Source organism: Choristoneura fumiferana, chromosome 23 (genome assembly GCF_025370935.1).
Source record: "Choristoneura fumiferana chromosome 23, NRCan_CFum_1, whole genome shotgun sequence".
Classification (NCBI taxonomy): domain Eukaryota; kingdom Metazoa; phylum Arthropoda; class Insecta; order Lepidoptera; family Tortricidae; genus Choristoneura; species Choristoneura fumiferana.
This window is the reverse complement of record NC_133494.1, coordinates 9,780,327-9,802,085: the sequence shown is the minus strand read 5'-3', so window position 1 is coordinate 9,802,085 and position 21,759 is coordinate 9,780,327. Positions and strand designations below refer to the sequence as shown.

Below are 21,759 nucleotides of genomic sequence, written 5' to 3'. Positions count from 1 at the left end.
CACGACAAAACACTTCAATAGACGTTCGCGCCAGAATGCTGATTATTATGGCGCGATTATCCAACCATTCGAATTCGTGCTGCGGCCTATTTGGTTTGTAAATTTTTCGCTTTGATTAAGATTGTAGCTGTTATTCGTTGATTACTAGAGGCTGATTGCTGTTCATGTTTATAAATCTTCATCAGGATTTGTAATAAAATGTCCGTCTACTCAAATTAATATCACTACAGTCCGAAGATGCCTGCCCAACTTTTAGAATTTAGCTAATTTTGCAATCCCCAGCTAAGATTTAGAAGTTTAGTGATATGCCTCCGCAGCGAAACACTAGTAGCATTAGAGGGTACGGCGCGGTACTGAGAAAGTAGTGCCATTTCTTTCTGTTTTACGATAATATTTTCCCTGTCATGATTCCAAGTGAATGAGCTCACTGATTTCGAAGGTTGACACATTTCAGTGCATTCAAATTATGATAAGGTCGTATCTACCTCTAAACTTCTAAATCTTCGGTGCAAAGCACTACATTGATTATAAGTCCTTTTTGAACCATTAATAAATTAAGTTTACCGGCATGGTCGGCCGCCGGTCCGAGGTGTTTGATGGCGTACACGTGAAGTGCTCCGTATGCCAGCTGCAGCCCCGTAGACAACAGGTGAGCGAGGAACGCAGCGCCGCACACAATCCACCTAAAACAAATGTGAACTTTACCATACACGGCATAAGACGAGGGTAAAAAGAGATGGTCAATACAATACGATCGAACGTCAGCGCGTTAGGCTATAATGACCTCTAGATGCGTACATTTTCAGCGAAAATAGCGAATTAGCAAGTGGACGTCATCACTCTAAGTAATATGTAGCGCGTATGTGGTAGAGTCCATTGAGAAGAAAAAACAAGTGCTTAAGTTCTATCACGTAACCATTGTTTTCAAGTGTAGTGTTAAATGGCGCAGGCTCAAAAATCGATTACCTGTACCAGTATTTATGGCGACACTCCAGCGCTGCGACAGCGCGGCAGTCACGTCTCTTAAAGTAATTTCAATTAAGTTAACAGATCGTGCCGGAAAGCAGTAAACTAAAACTGGCTGTCGAACTTTATTGGTCTGTCCGTGGCAGAAATGACTCGGGGTCCCTGTTCAAATTCTAGATTTACAACTCCAAGTCAAAATTGTTTACACTGAATCCATTCTATTGGAGGTTTAGTTTTACTCTTAATTGCAGAATTGTTTGGAAGTTCATTTGTTTAAGTTACTTTCTACATTCCTTTTCAACCGACTTCAAGAAAGGAGGAGGTTATCAATTCGGTTTTGTTACCTCAGAACTCCGTCTATTATGAACCGATTTGAAATTTTATTTTTGCGTTTGTCTAGGAATGTCTTCAATTAGGTCCCATAAGCACCAAATCAGGATCTGATGATTGGATCTCAAGGAAATCGAGGGAACTCTTCAAACATTGTAGGGATATTTATAGTAAATTGGATATATTTACCTAGTAGTAACTCGTGCATTTGCTCTTGAAAATCATTATTTGGTGAAGTGAAACTGATGATGAAGACCACAGTTGACCGTCGCAGTTACTACTCAATAACAAGTATTTAACGGGTTGAATTTTAATTACTTTAACACAGTGTAGCAACCTACGCAATTTATGCTCCTCGTAATGCATATGGTAAAACGGGTATTGAAGCACCAGGACTCCTCAATAATGAACGTCTCTGCTTCGGAAAAAGTAATCTTTCGTAAAAGGTGACGAGCAGTTGATATTAAACTATTGTATCTTAAATTATTTACACTAAAAAGCGTGAAAAAAAAATTATAACAAAAAATTTAACCGACTTCAAAAAACCATGAAAATGATTTTCTACTAATTTGAAGTCGGTCGGTGCCTCAGCACGAGCCAGCAGGAAAAATGGAAGCCCAATATTATAGTGCGTAGGTGAGGTAGGTGACTATAGGTCCACTTCTGCTGGCTCGTGCTGAGGCACCGACCGAATTTAGACTGGTAGAAAATTATATTCATGGTTTTTTGTAGTCAGTTAAATTTTTTGTTATGTTTTTTTTTTGTATTACCTACCTATATATATACATATTTAGTGTAAGAATGTTCATGATTGAGTAAATATAATATTGGTGTTTTATATTTAGGTACTAATTTATTTGTCTTGGAAACGAATTTAACGATTTTGATGAAATTTGCTATGTAGGGGTTTTTGGGAGTGAATAATCGATCTAATTTGGTCTCTGAGAAAACGCGTGATTTTAAGTTATACCCTGAGCTAAGCTCGGCCGCCCAGGGACTTCTATTTAATATGTCTGAATCTCAACAAGTTTTTTTTTTCGAATATCGTGTATTGTACTGAAAGTCTATATATAGGTACATTAGCAAACGTACTTTCTATAATAATCATCTCCTAAAATATACTGAGCGGCAAAAAGTCTGGCCCTCAAATGTATGCAATAATAGGTAATTTTGTATGTAGAGTGGGCCTAATTTTTTGCCGCTGAGTATATTAAAAAGGTTGACGAAAAATCTCCTTTTTTAAATCAATCTGATTTTATCTCGAAGTTTAAGTCCTTTTCATTGGTATTTTCATATTAGGCTCAGACATCCACAGTAATATTAATATCGTTTAAATTAGATTTACAAGCTTTGTTTTAGAACAAAGGAATTTCGACGGGAGTCAGGCTTCACCTACAGATCACCTTCACAAAAATTTCGATTCGTCTTACGCTCCCCATAGGATTTCTCTGTTGAAAGATACCATGCTCCTTATTTATCAATAAAACATTAGGTTCGTGGAAGTAGAAAATTGGTTGCTAAGTCAGCCAGAAGCCTCAAAAGTTTTATACTTTACCCTCAAATATTTATTTGAGGCTTGAGCAGATGAGCTTTACGCTTAAGTCGAATAAAGTAATTCAGATCGGGTAGAAAAAGCCAGAAAAAGCGGTTACATAAACGTTAATTTGAATGTTTTAGAATTAGTCTGCAATTTAACAATGCCTCGTTCAAATTTTTATTCGGTATTTCTTTATTTAGTAGTTATTTTATTCAATTAATCAATAAGCAATTATTACAAAAATAACTTAGTCAAATAACCCGCCCCTTTGTCATTCCCGATGCAAAAGTGTGCTTGCGGCATTTCCATGTTTGAAATCGAAAAAAAAAGTGATTTTAATCAATTTGTTGTATATCTGAATGTCGTTATTTGGATGGTGGCTAAAAAATGACCGTAAGTCAGGGGTCGCGGCAACCTTTTAAGTCGGAAGAGTCAAAAATTACAATTTACAAAATTTCAAAGTTTTTAAAAATCCACATTTTTTATCTTGCCAATAATAAATACTTAATTACCTACTTGCATAACTAAATTTTGAACTAAAGAGCCGCAGCTTCACATCCAAAAATACCCATACTTATTCGAGTTCGGTTTTGTCATCGTTTAGTTAGTCGCGGGGGGGCTACTACGAAATTCAAAAATCGAAGCTCGTATCGTACTGTCCCTCTCACTCTCGTATTAAATCATATTAGCGTCAGCGGGACGGCAAGATACGAAGTTTGAATTTTGCATTTCGTAGTATAGGGCCTGGCACGTTCTACCGATGAGTACGTTTGTCTTTATCTACGAATCGCAGGGGAAATTTAAGATTCGTGTTCGCGTCAGGTGGCTTGTCTTGCCATTTATCTGAGCCGGACATGTAGTGACATGGCGTGTGGCTGGAGTGTCCCTAAGTCCTGATATTGTTTCACATTTCTTGTACATTTTACCTAAACTTGCTTGTCTTATCTTAAACTTGTACTGGCAGTACCGGATATTGGTTGTTCTGCAAATAGCATAAATAACGAAAGCAGAAATATTTTCACTAGATCTGTTTTAGGCTAAGTCGATAGCATGGTCTTATCCATATACGAATAATGATAAATGCAAAAGTAACTGTCTTTTTTTATGAAATAGGGGGGGTAAGCGATTACCGTCGCCCATGGACACCTGCAACCCCAGAAGAGTCACAAGTGCGTTATCGGCCTTTTAAACCCTCTGACTCTCTGCTCTGTCTGCCTGTCTGTAACCTCTTCACGCTTAAACCGCTGAAACGATTTAGATGAAATTTGGTATAGTGATAGTTTGAGACCATGGGAAATACATAGGATAGATTTCATCTCGCAAAATAGCATAATCGTCGCTGATGAATTCGGAGACACCAGCTAGTACGGTCAAGGGCATAAATATATATACATTATTACCAAGACCTCAAAAATATCTATACACCTTTATGCCACTAAACATCAGGTCGATGTACCTATACATATTTTGACGCTAAGGCTGTATATATATTTTTGCATTCGACTGTATCTATATAAGGAGTAAAATGGGTTAGAATGACTGGCTGACAGATAGATAACGCATATACAGACAAAACAATTGGAGCTAGAAGCTTAAGTTTTGACACATATTTATTTCTTGAGAATGATAGGGGTGCACTACGAAGGAATTTTTCACAATTCCCACAGCATACAAGCACTTTTTTTCCACAAGAACGAAACCGCGGGTAAATGAAAAAGTTATAGTTTGAATCAGTACGAGTATAATGGTATTCGCTTTAAAAAATCTTTATAGTAGATAAAAAACTCACGCGAACAAAAATCTATTGATTTAATTGGGCTCAAGCCAATTTTATAACAAATCTATTCCAATTTAATAAGAATGAATTGAATAACATCAAATATTCCCATTTGAGACGGATAGTGTGAACCTGACTCGACCTTTTCATCCTCGTCTCCCGACAATAGCTTTTCTCCAAACTTGTTTTATCAATCGCGATTTGGCAACAGGGAATACTGTGACTGTGATGGACACGAATCCAATCGTCCTAAAATAAATACTTCTGTGACTGCAGGAAAAGTGGGATCCCGAAGACGTTGTATTTGTTTGTGTTGCGGTGTAGCGTACCTACCTAACAGCGCAACTCATAGTATCGTTAACTACGTAAAATCTGGTAAAATCTTTAACTTACTATAATACAACGTAACATAAAAAAATAAAATATTTTTTCTAATATTTACAAAAACTGTACAATTTTGAGATAATTACGCACAAACCAATCGGATTGATAACCTTTTATGAAGTCTACGAAAAAAACCATGGGAGCATAGTGTACTGACCTACATAGATACTTATGTATGGCCTCTTAAACAGATAATAATACCTCTTAGTATTTATACTGAATCATTAACAAAATTTTATTATGAGCTTTTCAGTCAAGGAAAATATCCTGAAGAAACTAACATTCACCTGAGAAGCAACTGTATGGTGTATATGAAGTTCCCAATCCGCACTGGGCCCGCATGGTAACAACAGTTCTCAGCTCAAGCCCTCTCCTTTGTGATACAAAGCTGAGAGCGATTGGATTTGTGTGCCCTGGAGATGATAATTAGCATAAAATTGACATCAAAACTCTTTCTCAAAGTTGTTTCTACCGAGTTGTATAGTCTGACCAAGATATACATACTGAGGCTCAACTTCGAGTGTGGCACCACCGACGTTAACTGTAAAACGATAGTGTAGGGCGTCCTGAGGCACGGTGGACGGACGACCTAAAGAGGGTCGCTGGCGGCGGATGGATGCGAGGGGCTGAAGACAATGTTGTGGCGCGCCATGGAAGAGGCCCATGTCCAGCAGTGGACTGCTGTAGGCTGATGATGATGATGATGATGACATCAAACACCATGATGTGTATTTTCATTTTAGTATCAAGTAGGTAATTTGTTACTTCAGCTGCTATCTTGTTGTTGTGACACAGAACCATCGTGATGCGTCAGTGAATTTAGTTATTAATGTAGTTGAATTAGTAAACTTTAGGTACGTTCACTAATTCAGCAATAAGGTTAAGTCGAAAGCTGCGTATAAAATTGGAAATCCATATCGAGTAAAACTTATAACATTATCCAAATCATTTAAGTTGGAGAGCTTAAAATAGTTAAATGTGGGATTCATTCCGCTCACGAGTTCGGTTCGAATGGAAACCGAAAACTCGATTTCATTTAAATAAACAAATAGAAGGATGAATCCGATTGAACCGAGTGGAACTTTGGCGCGTCGAGCGGTTAAAGCTCTCAATTACAATAAATTATGAATAGAGGAGATTATTCATTTATTAATCATGTTTGTTGTTATTAAGTACCTCTATACCAGTGTCTGAAGGCGAGTTTAAAAAAAAATCTGCAATACATGCCAATAAAGAAAATACAAACTGAGACATGGATGCACAGAAAAACCAGAAAAAGAGACCAGCGCTGGGAATCGAACCCAGGTCCTCAGCAATCCGTGCTGCGTGCTATAACCCCTACACCACCGCCGGACAAGAGTCTAGACACGATATCGATATGGTTTCACGGGATACCCGTAAAAGTAACGAATTCGGAGTTGGGCCAATAGTTCATCTTGCAGAAGCGACAGGAAGCAGCGCTGCGTGGGTTACACCACCGGGACAAGAGGGATATCTACATCACAAAAGACTCCGTAAAAGTAACGAATTCGGAGTTAGTTCATCACGACAACTGTACCATTAATCAAGCCATTGAAGTTCATCTTGCAGACCAACTGTACCATTGCAAGCGTGCTTGAACTATACCTAGTCATTACCGAAAATACAAACTAAATATAGATGCATAGAAAAACCAGAAAAATAAGACCAGCGCCGCGCTGGGTATCGAACCCAGGTCCTCGGCATTCCGCGCCACGTGCTATACCGCTACACCACCACTGGACAGTGATACAGATACGAATTTCTCCTATGCACCACATATCTCAGCTTGTTTGTTTTCTTATTTAGCCACTAAAGCAGCGACACTAGCGACATCTATTCTGTAGCCCTCATCGAGAAACTTTCAGCACCCCATTGGAACTATTTGGAACTAACCGCTCACCCGTACAAGAGATGTCGTTATTAGGCAATCAAATTAAGATTGGCTTTTTGGAATCTTTTTGTATTTTTTATCTCAATTCCAAATTTTTTGCTACTTTTTTTTGGTTTTCTATGCATCTATATTTTAGTTTGTAGGTATTTTCAACATGGGTTTTACGGGATGACCGTAAAAGTAACAAAAAATTTGGAATTGAAATAAAAAATACAAAAAATTCCAAAACCCAATCTATAGTCATTAATTAACATCAGGCGACCAACACGCTCGTTTTCTTCCGTTGTGGTATAAAAAGTAGAGTACACAATGCTGGCTGTTCTCCAATCAGATATCTCAATAGACGGCTAAGAATGAATGGACGCAAATAGTCGCAAATGGGAAGAGATGGCGATGGCGCACAGGAACAGGCTTAGTGCAATAGCGGTGCACGTGTAGGCTGAATACGGCGCTTGTTTTTATTTTCTCGCTTCCGAAGCCGATCGAGCTGGAAAAAGGAACTTCAAAGTGTAGCTGGTGTTCAACTGATTTGTGCTTCAGATTTATACTTATATACCTAAGCTACTAATAGTGAATACTGAATATCTTTTTCGTTTCTTTTTGGTAAGTGCCTTGCCGTAATAAATTACTATAAACAAGGCTATACGTAAATACCATCCCTACTTAGGGATATATTATAAATGCGAAAGCGCTGCCAAATTGGTGGAAAACGACATCCATGACGATATCCGGCCTTGAAATGTCATCCGCCATCTTGGAACAAAAAATAATCTTAGATTTACGCTGAACGCTGCTTAATTAGTCAAAAACGATACCCATATCGTTTTTCTGCCACGAAATGTCATCCGCCATCTTGGATCCAAAAAATAATGACAGATTCGCATTTAGCGCTGCCAAATTAGTCGAAAACGACACCCATGACGTTTTCCTGCCTCGAAATGTCATCTGCCATCTTGGATCCAAAAAATAATGACAGATTCGCATTTAGCGCTACCAAATTAGTCCAAAACGACATCCATGACGATTACCGGCCTTGAAATGTCATCCGCCATCTTGGAACTAAAAATAATGTTGAATTTACTCTGAACGCTGCTAAATTAGTCAAAAACAAAGTCAAAAACGACACCTATGACATTTCGTGCCTCGATATGTCATCCGTCATCTTGTATCCAAAAAATAATGTCAGATTCACATTTAACGCTGCCAAATAAGTCGGAAACAACATCCATGTCGATTCCTGGCCTTGAAATGTCATCCACCATCTTGGATCCAAAAAATAATATCAAATTCGCATTTAACGCTGCCAAATTAGCCGAAAACGACATCCATGTCGATTCCCGGCCTTGAAATGTCCCGTCATCTTGAATCCAAAAAGTAATGACATATTCTTGATAAAGTTTTCGTGATTTTAAGATTTTTCGTGATAAAGATTGTTCGTGATAAAGTCTATTCGTGATATAGTCTATTCTTGATTAAGTTTTCGTGATAAAGTTTTCGTGATATGATCTTTTCGTGATAAAGTCTATTCGTGATAAAGTTTTTTTGTGAAAAAGTTTTTCGTGATTAAGAACTGACATGACAATGAATGAAAATGGCGATAATCCTCTATAAAAAAACGCCGTGATTGGCTGTTTAGGGGTTTCTAGAGTAAATTTTAAAAAAAACTTTAATCCCTAGAGATTAATAAGGAGCTTTAGTCCCGATATGCAGAGATTAAAGTAACATTTTATGAGCATGAGTAGTGAAAATAATAATTTAAGTAGTTACCCCCATCCCCCCTCGGGGTAGAAGTGGTGTTTGATGGCGCGCGTGTCGAGTTCCCGCCGGCGCAGCGCGGGCACGGTGCGGTGCAGGGAACGCAGCTCGCGCTCGCGCAGCGCGCCCACCGTCGACTCTTCCTCGCCCTCCGCGCCTGTCGCCCACCCATCTGGTCGATAGAATACACGTATTTTTTCAGAATTCAGCGGGGCTACTACGAAATTCGAAAATCGAAGTTCGTGTCGTTCGGTCCCTCTGACACTTATACTATTTAATACGAGAGTGAGAGGGATGGTACGATACGAACTTCGTTTTTCGAATTTTGGAGTAGGTCCTCAGTAACTTTGGTTTTTTTTTAGTCAGAATCATTGGTACACTTGATTTGGACTAAGAAAAAAAGTACCTATCCTTCATTTTTTTGACAGTTTTGTGACTTCTTTTATACAGATTATAATATGGGTAAAAATTTTATGGATAAACATTTTTTTGTTCTACAAAATCTAAGTATACGTAATGCTCGTGATTCTGAGTAAGAAGAACCCAAAATTATCTAATTGACGCAGTTATGCAATAGTGTGTTAACCCTGATTAATTCTGCAACACAATGTCAACCCTTAGAAAATAATTTTAACAGTTGACATTGTATTGCAAAATGACAGTGGGTTGACTCAGTATTGCAAAACAGCGTCCATTCTGAAAAAAAGGGTAATTAAAGTGAATATGCCCAAATACAGGGCGGAAGTTATACTAACAGTTTTCAATGATCGAACGTCATTACTAATATCACACTCGGAACTTACTCGCGATTAACTCGAAGTTTCAACACAGCGATTGAGGCCACGGGTAGACGAAACATCGAGGTAACTTTGAAACGTTAGATTCATGGTCAAATAGCCACATTTGACATTGCTATGTAATGTAGACCATAATTATTGTAAATGAGTCCAATTTATCGATGCACCTACTAGCGTTATGATCACGGGCAGGCTAGGGAATACTGAAGTGACAATACACGCAGTCGATGTGCAAGAATGAGGGTACTCCGAGGACGGTCTACTCAATATCAACTTCAACTTTTCACTGTTGCTTTTCGTCTTTTCGACTAGAGAAGTAGGTAATCGATGAGTAACTTGTTTGCGCAATAAACGATCTTAATAAGTGGATATCATACATCATACCCTTAGCACAAATTTCTGAGAAACCTATAGCCTTCGCATATGGCAGAGAGACTGTATAGTTGGTCAACAGTTGCCTAATAAATAAAATATAGTGAAATATCCTCTTTCTTATTCTGTGCATTTTGTAATACATCTCAACTGAGATTACCAACAGGATTAAAATATCTTGAGTCTAACAATAGCGTATGAGAGCAATGAGGGTTTTCACAGAGGCGAAATATCTCTAGATGACGCCATCTTAACCAATCATGAGCAAACCAATGATGATTGGTTAAAATTTAACCGGTAAATAACTAAATGAGCCAATCGCAAGTAAACGTCAAACGGACCTCACGACACTAACGCCATCTAGCGATATTTCGCCTCTGTGAAAACCCTCATTGCATGCGTTGTGAACCATAACATAATTTACAACTGAAAGATGTAATGTGATGTGGTCCTATTGGTTATTTATATACCCCTTCATACTATATGGTTACGTTAAAACGTTCTGGGAAACTCTATCCCGCCAAAGTGTACTTAAACCGAGCAGCTCTCCCGCGTGTGCACCTAAAGTGTCGTAGTTTGACAAGTTCACTCTGACACTGAAGCACTACAATATTAGAGTTAGGGGTAAAAAATATCAGTTTATATTATCTGTCTTCGTCATAAACATTGGAGCTGTAAGTATAGGTGCACAAAATATTTGAACTAGTATTAAAGTGTAGAAAATGTTTAGGAAATATTTATTGCAGTCAAGTCCAATCAATCGTCATGATTAACAACTTATAGCAACCGTACACAGATAGAAGACGCTGACTTCTATATGTAGAGTCAATCGACCTAGGATACGGATAAACATACTTAAGTTCCTAGATATTAAACACCCAAGACCCGAGAACAAATCGGGAATTCCATCCGGGCCCTCATGCTTTGTTGTCAGGCCCTCTAATCATTCTACTATCTGGTCGTCAAGTCAAGTGTAACAACTTAGAAGAGTGAAATGTCAGCACGATATTATCTGTAAGTAATGTCTTAAGTAGAATACCATAATGCGGCAGGCAGTTGTAGCTGTTGGAGAGATGACGGCACCGGCAGCGCGGCGGCGGGGCGCGGGGCGGCGGCGGCGGCGACGCCGACGGCGACGGCGACCACCAGCCGCCTCCATCAGCCGGCCATGGCTGCACCCGCACCCGCGCCCGCGCACTCGCTACCTGTTCACAACACATCTGTCATAGAGTCGGTTATATACTACCCAAAAGAAAATAGGGGGCCTCCGCTTTATTTAGAATGGCAAACTAACAATCTGCATAGATTATCAAGTCTTCAAGAAATATTGACTGAAATACCTTATCGGTACTTTTGGGAGTATTATATAGTAATAAAGTTCTATAGGTACTAGGTAATACTTCTTAACCAATCTTGAAATAAATTTTTATCTAACTTAGGAATGGCGTTCGAATACCATAATGCGGCAGGCAGTTGTAGCTGTTGGAGAGATGACGGCACCGGCAGCGCGGCGGCGGGGCGCGGGGCGGCGGCGGCGGCGACGCCGACGGCGACGGCGACCACCAGCCCGCCTCCATCAGCCGGCCATGGCTGCACCCGCACCCGCGCCCGCGCACTCGCTACCTGTTCACAACACATCTGTCATAGAGTCGGTTATATACTACCCAAAAGAAAATAGGGGCCATAGAGTTTCATTGGTAATACGAAAATATTTACTAACAAATAAGTATAATGCTTCATAACGTATGTCTTTATAACGCAAATTGATTGACGAAGACATCGGTTCCTTAAAATTAGAATTATGAATTCTTAAAGTTTCTGAATACTTAGCAAAATAAAATATTTCACTTATCGCGTTCTCCTACTTTAATTTTCATACTTATAAATTGGTCTATCTTAAGGGCAGTTAAAAACTAACGTTTTATTAGCGCCTACCTATAAGTTCGTTTTGGGATTTGTGTGTGCGGTTTAGTTTTCTTTGAGCGTTGAACACGCAAAAATAAGCGCGTTCACGTGCGTACGGTTTATTCTAGCTCTAGCGCGTTTGCTCAAAACGTCTGTATACGCGCAGAAAAACGCTAAACTGAAACCGCCCTAAGCTGACTAAATGTGACAAGAAAGTTTTTCTCTATTGAAAGCCTGCTAAAAGTAGCCGATAAATTAGCAATTGCGAGGACCGATGCGCTAATCACGATAACTAGCCTGATGGACCATATAATTCAATATCGCGTACCCTAATCCACAATGACGTCAATCTAGTTTAATTTAAACCTTGTCACGAATGAATAGGGATGTTAGTGCAACGTGATGCACCATACGAACCAATCAACTTGGATGCCAGGCGTCATGAGAAATTAATAAACGTTTACTGTTATGCCTCTACCTACAAGTATTGCTCTCTTGTTCTGTAATCATGTCATAATTTTATTCAGGAAATTAGAGAGTTGTTCCGGTTAAACTTGTAATTTATTCATAGGCTTATTAACAGTGTTTAAATATTAAATGCTACTAATGATCACTAAAATTTAAATGAAGTTTTCCAATTATGATCACTAGTTAAGCAGATAAGTGCTACCTATCTAATAATCCGTTAAATATTCTCCAATACATAGACAAGCTACAACCCTTTACCTTGCTACTCCGCGATCACTCATGTAAGATAGTTAAGTCTGTGCGACACATATGTCTTTTCATGCAGTCTGGCCCTGTAACACATCCACATAAATCAAAAGGTGTCATAAGATGTTATTTAAATAATTGAAATCCTGCTAGTTGTTTGTTCAGAATCGAGAGAGGGATGCGTTTTTTTGATTCTCTCTTTTGCTGGGCTCAGTCTTAAAGTTCAAAATGCAGCATGCCAGATAAAATAAATATCTTAGCAAGGTTGCATTTATTTGGATAACAATAATACTGGCTGCTTTTCTGTGAGTTTGTTTCACTATTACTCATTATTATTTAGTTTGTTCACTAAGTGTGTTCACGACCGGATGGCCAAGTGGTTAGAGGACCTGACTACGAAGCTTGAGGTCCCGATTCCCGGCCAGGGCAAATATTTGTATGTATAAATGAGTGTTTGTTCTCGGGTCTTGGATGTTTAATATGTATTAAGTGTGTATTTATCTATATAAGTATGTTTATCAGTCGCCTAGTATCCATATAGTACAAGCTTTGCTAAGTTTGGGACTAAGTCAATTTGTGTTAAGTGTCTCATGATATTTATTTATTTATCTCTTTAGCAGCACCAATGAACTCTACGAATGGAAGAACCATTCTAACATTTAAGTATAACCCTAATCCTATACCATATATGTATTCGCAGATTTGAACTAACAGCGTAAAATAGTTACAAATTCTTAGAGGTATTTCCGACAAAGCTAAAAGAGCAAAGAAAACTAGAGATAAGGTTATATCAGTGACGGCGACTGTTTCAACATGCCGTCCTTTGTGGCAGAGGAAAATCATGGCGACGTGTGGAGGGCGTCCAATTACCCAGAACGGGGGGCACGGAGCGTATTATTACTTATTGTAGGCGCTTTGTCTTAAGAAATTTACCGCTACGACTCTCATTGATATTATATTATTAGATCGCTGTGCGGAAAACAAGCTGTTTTATTTCATATTAGTATTTTTGCTGTATGTGTAATTATTTCCACAATACATTTTGCACATACCTAATTCCATAAAACCTAACCTATAGTAAACAAACTATATTTAGATACTGTCATTCTTTGAAAGGTTTGCAATTTAAATAAAATGTGGTTAGTGTTGTTTCGTAGAATATGAAAATATTTAAAATACGTGAAAATATACAAAAATCCGGGCGTAGAGCAAAAACACTGCTAATAAAAATATACTGCAGCCTCATATAAGTTACTCGTTCTCACTCGTGTCTAATGACGTTTTTGCACTATGCTATTGTTGAGTAGCATTTATAGAGCTGCTCGACATTGGACTGCTATTGGCTTTTACCTCATTACCAGTGGCATGGAGTGAACATTTTCGATAGGTAACCCACAGAGTGAGAAATGCATGATTATCGATAAAGTTGATAATGGTTTGCATGTCATAAAACAATAATGCCAATAGACGTGTCTGTCAACTTGAAAGTTCAACTTTAGCGACATATTCATTTGATAGGAACTTGTTTAAAAATTGATAGACCACTTATTTGCAGATGGTACAACATAAGCTATGTCATACTTGTCGCCACTGACGTCATAAAAAAAAATAGGTAACTGTAGGAATCGAGATGTTACAATGCTACGCTACTGCTCATTACCACTTCTCCGGTGTCAGGTCAGGCTTGACAAAATGACGGGTAATCTAGTGGCTAAATATTTTATATGAGGCTATTGAAATTTACCCTACTCCATTTTGTGTACAAATGAGCGATATTTGACACGAAACGGCTCTGACAAAATGGGAACGGGGTCTAAGGTGAGTCTTATCACTCACGCAGTTTTGGTTTGAGCTGTAGCGTTCCAACGCGCATGCGTCAATAGCAATTAATTAGCTTTAATAATGTCTCCTGCAATTAGTGGCGGCCAGTAGCTGCCGCAAGTGTCTTTATGTGTTGAGGAGGCACACGTATTACGCTGCGTATGGTCTTCGCGCGGCAAACCTTCAAACATTGGCTCGCTCATATAATGGAAACCGAGACGCCGCGCCCGGCATCTCGCATCGCTGTTGAACAATGTTCACGCGGTAGCCGCGCGAAGTCGATACGCAGCTTTCAAAGTCAAAGTCAAAATATCTTTATTCAATTTAGGCTATAACAAGCACTTATGAATGTCAAAAAAAAAACTACCACCGGTTCGGAAAAACCTCTGCTGAGAAGAATCCGGCAAGAAACTCAACGAGGTATATATATTTTTTTAAAACAGATTTACAATATTATTAAATGATATGTATACATCACAAGTATTTAACACAACTTTATTTTTAACACAGTAGGTTCGCTATTTGAAGGGATCGCTAATGCGGATCGGAATTATTTCCAAATATCCCTGTCCATGATATAATCATTAACTTTATAATACGCCTTTGATATTAATGTCTTCTTGACAATAGATCTGAATTTTGTATCCGTTTCATTTATAATATTTTTTGGAATTTTATTATAAAAACGTATGCAATTTCCCAGAAAAGACTTTTTGGTTTTAGCCAGTCTGTAAGATGGAACTTTAAGCTTCCCTGTGTTTTTTTATAAGTTAACTTAAATGTGACAACATACCTGGCACAGGCACACCGCTCCACTCCCTCGCTGACGCTGTAGACACTGCCCCGCCGCATTCGACGCTCGCTGGGCGCGCGTTGTCACACGCTCCGCCGCCACATCTTCTATCAACCACTACGCACTCAAAACCGCATTCTATAGAGACTTTTCTAAAACATCCAAGTTACTTCTGTTTTCGCATTTTTAAAACGATTTTATCCACATTTTTGAGTTTTTATTCATAACACTTTGTAACACCGGTCTGACACGAATTTCATTGCGTTTTTCACATCACTTTGAGTTCAATTTTATCAGAGCAAAAGTCACGTCTCGCATCTTTTATTACTTTTTCTGCACTGCACTTCACGTTACACTCGACAACGGCAAGCATGTCATTCTGCGGGGGTCGTGGTGTGTACCTGAAAAGAACGTATTTTATACGATTTCTCTTTTAGACACATGACATAATTGAAGTTAACAGTTAGTGAATTCAATAAATCCCTTAATAAAATAATAAGCTTCTTATTATATCGCATCGATTAGATAACATTTGATTCAGTACACAGCTAGTGAGCTAGCAGATCAAAACGAATTTAATACAATTTTTTTAACACTATTAATCAAACTACCTACACACACATTGCTGTGATTGTAGCTCTGACAATTATCGTGTTAAATTCAACGTTGGTTAGTGTATAATCACTGCAATTTCAAATCACTTTATCCAGTCAAACCGCAGTCCAATTTAAATGAACAATATAATAAGTCACGAAAACAAAGCTTTTGCGGTACAGTGGCACGGAGTCGCAGCCACAATGCAGCAGGTTTATCATGTCGCGCATATATTGTGATTAATATTGAAATTCTGTGTTCATAGTGCCGTTCTCTGTACGTGTTCCAGCTGAGTCCCTCCCTCCGTTAGTATAATTTGCATTCAATGTGATGTGTCGGCGCGAATTGAGAGTGATCGCGGGGGGTTAGTGGGCCGGAAATGTTCGCGGTGTTATGTCACTAGACTCTATTAGGCCAAAATTCGTATTCACCAAACATGTGCTATCTTCGATTCAATTGATTTTTTTTTCGAGCTTTCTTTTGCTTTACATTACAAGTGTGTTCCTTACATTAATGCATTAATATATACCAACCAAAAATATTTTTACTCCATAAAATTGTAGATATAAGGGCAAGAATAGGTATGGCAAAACAGGCATTTAACACAAAAAAACACCTACTCACATCAAATATTTCTAGGAGCACTAAGAAAAAATATCATCAAAACATTTATCTGGAGTATAGCCCTTATATGGGTGTGAGACCTAGACCATGACACAAAAGGATAAGCGAAGTTTGGCAGCATTTGAAATGTGGTGCTGGCGAAGAACGGAGAAAATTAGTTGGACAGAAAAAGTCCCCAATGAAGAGGTTTTGGAAAGAGTGGAAGAGAAGAGAACATTAATAGAAACAATAGAGAATCTGAGAGGGAAAATGATTGGTCATCTTATACGGCATGATGAGTTCATAAATGTCATCTTAGAAGGAAAAGTGGAAGGGAAGCGAAAAAGAGGGAGACCGAGAATTGATTATACAAAGCAAATAAAAGAGAAGGTAGCCGTCATGTCGTATAAGGAGGTAAAGGAGGAGGTGGAGAGCCATTCATCGGCTACACCGACAAGAGTGTAACTCTTAAATAAGAAAGAAAAAAAATGTAGAGCAAAACTTTAATACAAATTTCGAACTTTGAATGTAAAAAGATAAAATACGTTAAAGGTTTCAAATATAATAAAGTTTTTAATTTATTTCTGAAGGCGCACCCCACAGCACTAAAACCTAGTTACGGGGCCACGTAGCGAAGGAGCAGCTTCAGAATGAAAAGCATTTCCGCCATTGGATTGCATTAGATTGGTATAAAGTGAATTTATCTGTTCATCATAATTTATGCGACACGTAGAGTGCGCGCGAGATTTAATAAGGATAACGTAACGTATGTTTACGGGAGCACGTAGATCGCGACGTACGAGACAAAGGAAGTGCTGATAGCTCCGCTGGGAACTCAACATGACGGCTAGACTCGTATGGAATGTTTTATATTAGAGTCATATTCAGTGAGAGAGTAATGTTAATTACAACTGATATTAGCATCATCAAACGGCATTCAAACTTAATTACTGAAACGATACAATTAATTGGGAGTCGTTTATGTGATGAACTCTATTATTGTGTAGAGTTGTTAAATTTTAATTACAATTGTTTAAAATTTATTAACTTAATAAGTATATTCATATACAGAGTATTGCGCACAGTTAAACTAAACTATTATTTACATTATTCATGAAAATAAACTAATTACGAGTGCGAAATACTAATTGTAACGATATTAGTGGACGGGACCGTTTCCGTAGTTTCAAAATGACCGCCAATTATTCAAGCGCCAGCCCCTGTACATGTAAATCAGTGGGCACTTCAATGTCTGTTTTAGTAGCCCAAATTGTCGCATCCTGTGTTATAAATAGGGTAATTTATCAAGGCACTGACTGGACTGAAGAGTTTAATAATAATAGCAATACTTAGCGCAATAGCGTGCCAAACACACCGGTTACAGAGTCTTGGAGCGAATAAATGATCTCGTTCATTAACTATAGTTGACTCTAAGATGCACTTCATCAAAAATGTTACATTACTTATTTTATTAATAAAATGATACTCCTGACGTGATGAATGCAAATTCATTCATTTGAATTGGGTTCCGTTGATTCTTTTTGTAATTAACGTTTGATGACCTTAAGGCTGCATTTCCACCAGAGATGTGCGAGGTTGCGTTGCGAGGAATTTGTTTGTCAAAGGTTTGCCATGAACCAAAAGAAACACTTAATTTAGGTACCTATCCTCGCTCTGCTACGCTGTTTCCACTAGAGCTGTGCTAAACGAGGGTAGGTAGGTTCACGACAAACACAAATTTACTTTAAAAAACACATTTTCCTTAAAAAAATTCAAGGTTTGCTTCCCTCTTGATTAATGTCTTATTTACTGAAACAACATATCAGCACAAAGAGAGACGCCCCTGAGTTATTCACTGTTTCGCGTTATTATTTACAAGATTAGAGAGAATGAGACAAGTTATTAAACTAACAATCGCAAACAATGACGCGGTTGCAAGTTGGAGCTCCAACGCCGCGGTTGTTAGTCACACAATGGCGGACGCCTGTTGAGGTGGTGATGTTAAATTAATTCATTTCGCACTTTCTCCGGACTTTGCTGGAAGTTGGTGCAAGTGTGTATTCAATTAATAGTTTTGATGATTCTGCGTTGTTAGTGTTAAGTTACTGTTATTATGTATATTGGAATTGAAGTACGTTGAGAAAGTGTCGACATGCTTTGCATGATCAATGAATGCCATCCGTGAGCAATTTACTTCTTTAAAATAAGGCATTTCTGACGTTATAAAATTATTAAAAGCATTAAAAATGCTTCATTAACCAAGGATAACTATTAAAATCACAATTGAAAACCCGACATAATTGAATTTAGCTTTTCATCAACACTTTTTGGGGTTCCGCCAATAAAGGACGGGATCCTATTACTTACTAAGGCTACACTGTTTGAGTGTAGAGTAAACTTGATACTAGCGTCTCTATCAAATAATGCAATACCTAATACATTCCGCATGCTCGTTTGCCCCATTTTATAAAAAAAAACCTTATAATCCATAGAAACAGTGATACTCATACCCACTACCCATAAAGTTGGAAATTTAAATTGTAATCATCATAATTGCAACCAATTTATTAATAAAATAATAACGTTAAAATAAAAGCCCTTCAAAATTGGCGGACACGAATGAAATAATGTTAAGGCAATAAAATACAAATTGGCACAAATGTTCTGACAAATTAAACATGTAATAAAATTACTCTTCTTGTTTAACAACCGAAATGGAGTCGACAGTTCTGGTGACGCCAGGAAAAATTGCGCCGATGCCCACGGATTTGAGACATTTGTTTGGTGCACGGGAGAATAATAAATGTGCTGAGCGCCTACAGGTCTCGAGCCGAGACATCTGGACACTGAGTTAATTTATTGGGTCCATTATTCACTGGGCCGGCGCCATCGTGCGTGACGTCACACGTGAAAACACCCGCGCAACTCCAAGCTTTTTCCGTAACTAGACTACTCCCATTAACGTTTATTATGATTCATTCTTATGTTTATTCCGTTAACCTTAATAGTCCGGGCACTCATTATATTTACGTTTTATTTGTCAAACCGCCGGAGGAAGTGGCCGGCGTCTAATAAATCGAAAGAGGCGTTGAAATTTGAAGAAATGGGTCGGCAGCCGTTAAAAAAATATTCGCGCGCAAAATTACGTCAATAAAAATGATACCGCGCAGCTGGGTACTATTTATATTATACGATACTTTTCGCTCGAGTTATGATTTCTCAAATTCGGCCCCTCATCATGGCCTGTGAATAGCCGCGGGTCGTAACGAGTCGAAGAAAAAACAAGATCTAAAAGGTTCGTCATTAAATTACGTTCACGAGAAAATATTAAAAAGGGGTCCATAAATATTGAACGGCAAGAGCTGGGGCGTCATCGTTTGCCCGTAATGTGGACATTAATTCCCCCAGACGTAAATACTTGTACATATCTCGAACTGGGCGGGCAGCGCCGAATAATGACCATGTTGCTATGAGAACACTTAAACACCTAATATGTTGTTATAGCGCGGATTTATGATTATTAAAGCCAGGAAGCGCATGTGCTAAACAGAGATTATGAGCCGAAATGACCGCCGTGCCATTTATTACCCGATTTATGAAGCATCGTCGTCGCGTCTTCTATTAATGGCCGGTGCGGGACCAAAATCGTATTGCGGTGATAAGCGCCTAGTCAGCCTAATTATAGGTGTTTGAGTAACCAACAACAGAATGTTAGCGTGGGTGCTATTACTAACATAAATCGCCCGTCACGAATGATTTTATTACATACATATTTACCTAAATTTATCAGTTTATTTTTGTCAATCACAAAATCAGTAACCTTCAGTAATAAACTTCTTTTAAGTAGCATTGATATTCATTGATGAGGTAAGTTTTGCGGGAAAATTACATCGAAACTGTTTTTCAATATAATTCAGTGCCCAATTAGGTACTATTTATTTTTTTTGTTTTTCCTTTCAGAATATCCTAATATCAATACACCTATTGTTAAGTATTTGGCTTGCAAAACAATACCGCTGCCACTAGTTTCAATTCCGGTTTATGTTCCAATGTGCAAATTTGCATGTATAAACTTGAGACATATGCATTGCAATGCCAATGGAAGTTTACAAACACAAGCAATGTCTTACTAATGTGCAGCTATCTAATCTGTTGGCACTCGCGCCAATTCTGGAAGTTTCTATTGTAATATTAATCCCATCTTATAAGTAGCGAATAGGGTTCACGTGGCTTGGGGCGCCAAAGGTGAAAGGGCGCCGAAGTTGAAAGTGGGGTGCCAAAGCTCTTAACACCTAATAACCTCGTCTATCTATCTATCTATCTATCTATCACCACTTTCGCCGACAACTTTAGTGTTAATGTTATCATAACTGTGACTATGTAGAAACTACTCACAACTAAAATTTGCTTCAAGTAATATTAAATGTCTCCGCGCCATTATCACATGAAGATACACTAATATTAGTAATACAGTTGTCACCACCATTATAATTAGTCCACGTGGTTGACGAATTACTATTGAACATAGATCATTTAAAATTATGAATGGTTACAACTGAACATATTACTAAAAAACTTTACAACGTTCGATTATGAAGAAAAAACGTACAACAATTGAACTGTCTTCGAAACACCGTGTTTTTTTTCTACCAGTTTGAAGTCGGTGTTGAGACTCAGCAGCAGTAATTGTAGACGACAATAAGTCCACTCCTGCTGATTCATGCTGAAGCGCCGACTACCTACAAACTCGTAGAAAATATTCGTATGTTATTTTGAGTCTGTTAATTTTTTTGTTATATATTTTTTTCTCCCTTTTTAGTGTATTAAAAAAAAAACCTAAAGAGTTAGATATCCTTTCGATCCACTGATTAGATCCGGACTTGGTGACAATAGGACCTATTTAGAAGTACCTATGCATTACCATTACAAAAAAAAAATCAAATCTGTTCATATAAATGACGGAGTTGCGAGCTTGTAAATTATGTATAAAAAAACGACCGAATTGATAACCTTCTCTGTTTTGAAGTCGATTAAAAAAAAAGAGTGACAGGGCGGATTTTCAAAGTTGCTTCAAAATATTCATAGACTTGAAATTTTAAATAAGCTATCGCGCACCGAGCAGCTCTTTAAAGGCTTCTCTTTTAGTAGAAAATACTAACTTTAGCGAAGCAAAGTACTCGTAATTGTAGACGGTATAGTAGCTCTCCTTAGTAATATAGAGTCTCGTAGAGTGTATAATTCAGACTAATAAACAATAAATAACGGCTTTGCCTGGACAGGCCTGGACAGTCCTTATTAATGACTTGAGTAATACGCATAAATCACAACTCTTACGAGCCACGAGCCATTAGATTCGGACTAACTACTTACTCACACCGCGCTTCTGGGGACTAGAGGCAAAAGATTTAAACCTAGGTTTGCACTTGCGTTAAAATACCTCTGGCTTCTTTCACGTTATTAAACCTATTTCGAGTTATAAAACAGCATGAAATGTAGCAT

The 21,759-nt window shown here is 38.1% G+C and overlaps 1 protein-coding gene across 1 annotated transcript in view; it reads right to left on the bottom strand.

Annotated features, from left to right (window-relative positions):
* LOC141440865 (monocarboxylate transporter 4-like) overlaps window positions 1-15,151 on the bottom strand; it is a 32,731-nt gene extending 17,580 nt beyond the window's left edge. The window contains exons 1-4 of the mRNA XM_074105443.1: window positions 15,064-15,151; window positions 11,287-11,453; window positions 8,674-8,833; window positions 565-683 (exon numbers count right to left, since the gene is read on the bottom strand). Of these exons, the coding sequence (XP_073961544.1) occupies window positions 565-683; window positions 8,674-8,833; window positions 11,287-11,407 (400 nt within the window). The 5' untranslated portion in view covers window positions 11,408-11,453; window positions 15,064-15,151. The remainder of the gene's footprint in view (window positions 1-564; window positions 684-8,673; window positions 8,834-11,286; window positions 11,454-15,063) is intronic.
* Window positions 15,152-21,759: the final 6,608 nt, after the last annotated feature.